Genomic DNA, 7,851 nt, shown 5'->3' on the forward strand with positions numbered 1-7,851 from the left:
CGTCTAACAACTTTTCACAAATTTCCATTAATCAAACATGGAGCATTTTTTCCTGTCTTTGCACCTTGTCATAAGTTATTTCAACTCTTGTGAAAATTAAGAAATAAATGTTATGTCACCATCACGGTCTCAATTAAGTGGAATCATGTCATCTCCTTGTCTAACTCTGATAATCACAGAAATAGGTGAACATTACGATCCCGATTGGTCTCTTGTTGTGTAAGGTGCCTGATCACTTACCTTATATATTTGGATTACCCTGGGTCCCGTTGTTGTCCGTTTATATAACGTTTGACTTATAGTTCTGTATTATTAACGCTCTGGTGTATTTTCTAATGTTTTATTTCTTTGTATATAAACTGTTGTGTAAACTATTTTATAAAAATCTCGATTTGTAAAACACAACAATATCAGAAGGTCTACCCTTATTTTAACGACACTATCTACAAACTATTGGTCAATGATGATGATGTGCCTCACTGCATACTTTACTTCTGCATGCTTAAGTGAAAGTATCAACTTTGTAATACCAAAAGTTTACTCCATACCATATATTTATATTGCATGCTTTAGATACCGGATATAGTATTAAGAATATATTTTCACGGATGTACGAGGAAATGATTGTAAATTAACATGTCGTTGTGTCATTGCAGATCCCTTTATTCATTGAAGAAAGAACAAATTGCTGGACGTGGGTTACCATTCCTGGTCAACCATCTAGTGAAAAAAGACGAAACGAATGTAATCAACAATGTTGAACAAATGCGTGAGAGAGACTAAATATCTCGTAGTCATTAGACGGACAACACCCTAATCAAATTCAACCACGCAGTGCTCCAGCACTTTTACAAAGCTCTAGCTCCTCGCGCACATCCGGGATACGGTATGCCTGGACTAGAAACATCCGAACAGAGACCCTTTCGACTCTTAATGAAGGACTGAGAACGAGATCCGAGTGGCATGGCCATAATCAATTATCTGTCCCTGACCGTTCCTCATACTTGTTCTAAATCTGTGGGATTTTGTGAAATCCTAGGACCAAGTGCATGCGCTCTTTGCATTGAAGGTTCAAATAGGTTTATCGGTGAAGAACTCCAGAAAATTATTTTTTTCTGGAAATTGAGATGACTACAGCAAAACTTTTGCAACCAAAACTTGCCAAGGTTACGCGTGAAGGTCATATGAATCAGCTGAGGAAACGTAGGCTGCGCGAGCTCCATTTCCCCGCGTTCCTGTTCCCCCTTAGGAGACAGGAGTCTAACCTGCTGGGAAGAAAATATCTGCCCTAAGAAGAGAACGCTCTAAGCTGAGCTCGGGTCCTTCCAAACACAGTTCCTATAGTGTTTCCTCTCGAACAATCGCCTGACGCGTTTCTGTTGTCGAAACACATATGTAGCATAAACATAAGAATCTCAAACTTTTTGAAGTTCTATTGCGCAATGCCATAGGTCACAGTATTAATAAAAGTATACTTACATTTACTGAACAATACAAACATGAGTAATCAATATCATGTTTCGTCGACCCAATAGGACCTATACCAGATGACTTGCGGGAGAGCTTATTAAGCCTTTGGCTCAATCAGGTTTTACATCCTCATGGAAATTACGCTTAAGATCATTATTCCATGTTTCCTTATGAACACAAGCTATATGTCATAAAATGGAGACTATTTGAATTACAAAAATACTCTGTCCACGAGTTGAAATACACTTTGTGCATTTTATGTTCATAAAGAATCAAGGGAAATTATGTTACATTTTAAAATGATATTTCATTGACCATTTTGGTATGTCGACACTATTTTAATCACTTGAATTTCTGTCTTTTTATTTTCTGTCAGTTATTTACTGTGCAAAATAAAAACAAGATGTTGATAGTAGAAAATATATTCACTTTATTTTTATAAAAACCTTCTTCACTGATAAATGTGTATTATTTGAGATTATCCAGAAATTAAAAAAAAACTACACCTCTGTTGATCTATTCATCCCCTTTGGGTTTCAACCTGCATTTGTTTTGCCAATGTTACAAACTTGTTCAAATATGCAAGGCTGCTTTCAATCTGTTGATGTCCAACGGGAGTGAATAGGAGAGATAAACGGGAAAGTGAATCTAAAAATCTTAAACTCACTGCACTTCATCAGAGGCGTGGCGATCAGCTGATCAATGTAAGCCGTTAAATTAACACATACACACAAACGTATGGGGGAATGAGTGTGAAATCGTTCTATATCTAGACAAAGACCTTGAAAACCATTGTTCTTCTCGTCACACATGGTCAGGAAACCGGCAATATGAGTGGACCCATGACTACATTGATTCATACATTTAATTTTACATTTTTTTTTATAAATCACTGGTATTTTTCGTCGTATTTACAACGGATATTATTTATCTTAAGTAACAATAAAATTTTAATGTCCATAGAGTCCCAATGAAAGCCAATTTATATTTCGACAATGTCCACTAAACAGAAGTCATCAAAGAAAGTCACTGATAATGCTTGGACGCCTCACGAGTAGTCGGATACAGTGGCTCATTTTTCTTCCTAATACTTTAGCACCGCAAATAATTACATAAATATCCCCAATCATTGATTTGCAAATATGTTTTAAACTCTAAGATGTTGCTAAAATTACATTGTCTATCCAATATTGGAAGGTTCGAAAGGGGGAATATGGGGAAAAATACAATACTTCCATAAAAAATCACCAGGCTTGCACTTGTTAAAAGGGTTATTAAAACCCAACAATGATTAACGGCTCTGGATTTCAAGCAGTTGTACCTACACCACTGAATTTCACAAGGAGTTTATGCGTAAAATTTTTGTGACAGTGTTTATTTACAAGTGTCCGCGGAATAGGTCACATATATTGTATCTTAAACTGATGTCAAAAAGTTCAGCTGCTATTCAAAATGCTACAATGTACGATGGAAAAATGTGTAAAACTAATTTCATTTTATTATTATTATCGTAGAAAATATTGCAAACGTCATATAATCAAGTATCAACCGAAACACAAAGTTACATGATAGTATAAAGTCCAGAGCCTCGTCTGATACTCCCTGAAGGCCTGTTTGTCTGTTTGTTTTATCTACGCCATGATCTGACGACAGCATTCCTGCAGGAGTCGTGTTACCACCGGCATGGATACACCTGCCTCAAACAAGTACTGTGGTGGAGGAAATGTCCCTTCCTTGTAGCAGAACTCCGGATAACCCCTCAAGTACATTAGTTGTACAACGGGTTGTTCGTTGATGAACGTGATGGCCGGACAGCCAGATGATCCGCGCTCGAACTGCTTTGAAGTATGGAGGAATATTTTTCCAGTGTCTGTATGATTGTCATTGATATAATGGCAAACAGCGTACTCATTTTTAACGGGTCTACGTTTTTCTTTCCGCCACCACTCTATGGCCTTTGTCACATCCCCAGTAAGTTCTCGGTTGTCAGCGTAAATGCGACATTTTATATCAGAACTCAAATCGATTTCGGTCGAGCCTATCGGATAACCAAACAGATGGACCTTATCCGCAACCATGTACTTCGCAAGGGTCAGTGGTGGGGGAAGGCCTTTACTACCTTTGCTGATCTGCAGAACCACAACGTCGTGATCACTGTCAGCAAACGGTATGTTGTACTCGAAGTTAAATTCTCCGGCAGTCGTTTTGCCCTCTCTGACACCGAATTCAATGTTGACAGCGTCCTTCCATTTTTCCTCAAACACTGTAAAATGTCAGGGAATATTCCATTATAATGAAATCAGAAGTGACAATATATGTTTGGTTTAATACTAAAAAAACACCAATATGTTTGTGTTTCAATGATAGATATTTTGAACGATGATACATCTTAAAATGAAGAATCTGAATTGATCAATGTGTAATTACAGCATAATGCTTGACTATAGTATCTTGTAAATACATATTAATACACATATCAAGTTGGAACATGTGAAACATCTAATACCTTCTATTGGCAGGCCCATTGTATGCAAATATTCAAACAGATGTCCGAATGGGAGAGCTTGACGCTTTGGATCAATGTCAGCCGACGACCTACTAAACATAGTGCTGATTTTCTGATAAATAGCTTCCTTCTTGTCGCTCTGTTCAACTATAGCCATTACTAACTTCCAAACGTGTTCTGTAATATAAGATCACAATTATGAAACATCTAGCATAATAGAAATAGTATTTATAATCCTTTGCATATATATGCAACCATTTAGTGATACTACTAACTATTATATTGTATATCAAAATTTGTGTTTGGTAGAAGTAATAAATAATATATTTGACGATTAGTTAATACATAATTCAGTAATTAATAAATAGAAATAACAGTTATACGTACTGACAATCCCTTCAAACACATGATAAGCAGTCATGACGTAGTTTTCCCCAAAACGAAATCCTGTTCCAGACTCCAGTTGGTCATTTATTTTGATTTTGATGATTCCAACAGACTTGTTCAGATCAGATTTACCCATCGCCTGAAGCTTAGCAAACGATAACGTGGTATCTGTCGTCTTGTGGAACTCTCCTGCGCCGCCTGGAAAAGTTTAAATAGAAAGTACGAGTTTACCTAATGCCATACTTAATAGACATTTAAACCATTTTAAAACAATTGACTTGTATATTAACAAGTTTTGTTTGAGGGCAACATTAAAGAGACATCGTGACCATGATGCTTTCGTGTTTTACTTTATATATATTTGACCTAACATAGAGTTAAATGTATTACATTCGTGGATAATACACTAACCTGATGTGGCAGCTTGTGGCTCCGGCTGTACCGTATTTCTTCTGAGTTGGACGTCATTTCCTACAATCGCAATATTAAAATCAAAACTGACAATACAAAAAGTATATAAACATGCACTATGTAGGAGTTGAGTATAAATAACATTTATCTGAAAATTAGATTAAGAAGTAAAGGTCACGCATAAGCGATTTACTTAATCACAAAATAAATCAATGTTTAAGCATGTAATCGATAGGAAATACTATATAAAAACAAACAAACTACAGTGTATGTTTTATGTAATGATCATATTTTGTAGAGATATTTATTTGGAATCATTAAATCATAATGATAAAAATGACTGCCATTAAATATTGGGAAATGTATATATACAGTATTGTCGCCTTGGTTTATCAATTATTATCAAAGCAATAAAACAAAACAATAGTTTTGACAAGGAAATGTAAATATATGTTAGAAAACAAACTAAAAGAACGAACGCCGAGTGACAGTGCTGCTAAAATTTGGCAAAACAAAGTATAAAGTACTTGGTAACTATTTAGAACTATGTTTCTTCAGTCTCCCTTCCACACACACATCTATTTCTTAGAACGTCGACAAATTTGTATCTCTTTCAATGAGATTTACATAGTTTCTCTCATATGTTCTGTAACAAACGTCATGGAAGATTTTTTTGTTATATGGTTAGGTGATGAAATGACAGTGCATGTCAGTGAATACTGTGTATTTCCTGTTATATATTGGTTGTGTATCAATCTTACCATTTGGTAGTAAAACATTATCTGTTACCAGTTTTCAAGGTTTGTCTTCTGCTCGTGTTGATTCTGTTTATCAAATAGCTATTGCGTGTCAGAGTTGAGTCAGCATTATTGTGTCAAGTTGAAGTCAGCTATAGTGTGTCATGTTTAAGTCAGAATTAGTATGTCAGAGTAAAGTCAGCTATAGTGTGTCAGAGTTAAGTCAGCTATAATGTGCCATGTTTGAGTCAGCTATAAAGTGTCAGGCTTAAGTCAGCTATATTGTGTCAAGTTTAAGCCAGGTATAGTATGTCAGGGTTAAGTCAGCTTTAGTGTGTCAAGATTAACTCAGCTATAGTATGTCAGGGTTAAGGCAGCTATATCGTGTCAAAGTAAAGTCAGCTATAGTATGTCAGGGTTAAGGCAGCTATATTGTGACAGGTTTAAGCCAGATTAAATCTGTCAGAGTAAGGTCAGATATAGTGTGTCATATTTAAGTAAAAAAAGGCGGTCAGAGCTATAGTGTGTCAGGGTTAAGGCAGCTACAGTATGTCAGAGTTAAGTCAGCTATACTATGTCAGGGTTAAGTTAGCTATAGTGTGTCAACGTAAAGTCAGCTGTAGTATGTTAGGGTTAAGGCAGCTACAGTATGTCAGAGTTTAGTCAGCTATAATGTTTCAAGTTTAAGTCAGCTATANAAAGTCGGTCAGAGCTGTAATGTGTCAGGGTTAAGACAGCTTTAGTGTGTCAGAGTGTAGTCAGCTAAAGTGTGCCAGGGTTAAGGCAGCTACAGTATGTCAGAGTTTAGTCAGCTATAGTGTTTCAAGTTTAAGTCAGCTATAGTGTGTCAGAGTAAAGTCAACTATAGTGTGTCAGCGTTTTGTAAGCTATAGTGTGCGTGCCTTAAGTCAGCTATATTGTGGCAAGTTTAAGTCAGCTTTAGTCTAACAGAGTAAGGTCAGCTATAGTTTGTTAGAGTTAGGTCAGCATTATTTTGTCAAGTTGAAGTCAGCTATAGTGTGTCATGTTTAAGTCAGAAATAGTATGTCAGAGTAAAGTCAGCTATAGTGTGTCAGAGTTAAGTCAGCTATAGTGTGTCAGATTTAAGTCATCTATACTGTGTCATATTTAAGTCAGCTATAATTTGTCAGGCATAAGTCAGCTATAATTTGTCAAGTTTAAGTCAGCTATAATGTGTCATGTTTAAGTCAGCTATAATGTGTCAGGCATAAGTCAGCTATAATGTGTCAGGCTTAAGTCAGCTATGTTGTGTCAAGTTAAAGTCAGCTATAGTATGTCAGGGTAAGGTCAGATATAGTATGTCATATTTAAATAAAACAAAGTCGATCAGAGCTGTAATGTGTCAGGGTTAAGGCAGCTTTAGTGTGTCAGAGTGTAGTCAGCTAAAGTGTGTCAGGGTTAAGTCAGGTATATAATGTCAGGGTTAGTTAGCTATAGTGTGTCAAAGTAAAGTCAGCTATAGTGTGTCAGATTTAGATAAGCTATAGTGTTTGAAGTTTTAGTCAGCTATAGTATGCCAGGGTTAAGTCAGCTATAGTGCCTCGGTGTTAAGTCAGCTATATTGTGTCAAGTTTATGTCAGCTATAGCCTGTCAGAGTTAAGAAAGCTATAGTGTGCCATATTAAGTCAGAAATAGTATGTCAGAAAAGTTCTTTCCAAAGGACACTTTGATCTCCATATAATCTTTGTATCCGTTTGACCTTGATGTATTTCATGAAGGTTGTAATTTGTGTCATATTGAGGCCTCCTTCCTTTATTATATCAATGACTGTATCTTTTCTGACCCTTTCCCACTTAAAATTCCATATGAGTTTTATTAAATGTGTTGATGAGTTTTTGTGTTGGATTTGGGAGATAAGTAAAGAGGTGAATAAACATTGGTATTACAAGTGAAATACGACCAACCAGATGAGGTCTTTGTATTTCCATTATCTTAAAAATATATTTATTTGTTTAAGTGTCTGTTCAAAATTTAGCCTTTCCATTACTTGTAGTACAAGTGAAAAAACAACCTGAAGTTAGATGTAGACCCTTTAAGATTCAAATCTCTTTACTTATGTTATCTTTAGTCCAGATAATGCACTACCGTGTACAGAGACTGACAAATGCCAGCAAGTAAAGGATAGGCATCATAGCATGTTGTCCAAGTTTAAACTCGTTTCCAGATATAACTAGTCCTTTAATACCATTAGTTGATTAAATTGCAAACGACAAAAGGTTCTACTCCATTTATAAAACGATATGGAGACAGTGGATCCCCTTGATGCTTTTTTCTAAATCACAATAAGATATTGTCGCTTTCTCCCCATTTCCATACCA

General features: G+C 35.9%; 1 protein-coding gene across 1 annotated transcript; it reads right to left on the minus strand.

Moving 5' to 3' along the window:
* Positions 1–1,882: 1,882 nt before the first annotated feature.
* Positions 1,883–4,910, minus strand: LOC110461177. Its single transcript, XM_021514524.1, has 4 exons — positions 4,775–4,910; positions 4,364–4,561; positions 3,977–4,153; positions 1,883–3,733 (listed from the first exon to the last, which is right to left on the minus strand). Exons 2-4 carry the CDS (start codon positions 4,497–4,499, stop codon positions 3,102–3,104), a joined length of 945 nt encoding a protein of 314 aa, XP_021370199.1. The 5' UTR covers positions 4,500–4,561; positions 4,775–4,910; the 3' UTR covers positions 1,883–3,101.
* Between the last annotated feature and the right edge of the window lie 2,941 nt (positions 4,911–7,851).

Source organism: Mizuhopecten yessoensis, unplaced genomic scaffold (genome assembly GCF_002113885.1).
Source record: "Mizuhopecten yessoensis strain PY_sf001 unplaced genomic scaffold, ASM211388v2 scaffold10587, whole genome shotgun sequence".
Classification (NCBI taxonomy): Eukaryota; Metazoa; Mollusca; class Bivalvia; order Pectinida; family Pectinidae; genus Mizuhopecten; species Mizuhopecten yessoensis.

Excerpts from the sequence above, each read along its gene's own strand:
- LOC110461177 (XM_021514524.1), bottom strand. The coding sequence starts at position 4,499 with ATGGGTAAATCTGATCTGAACAAGTCTGTTGGAATCATCAAAATCAAA. Across the intron at positions 4,154-4,363 it reads TGTGTTTGAAGGGATTGTCA|AACACGTTTGGAAGTTAGTA; the intron begins GTACGTATAACT and ends CTTATATTACAG. Across the intron at positions 3,734-3,976 it reads AATGGGCCTGCCAATAGAAG|TGTTTGAGGAAAAATGGAAG; the intron begins GTATTAGATGTT and ends GACATTTTACAG.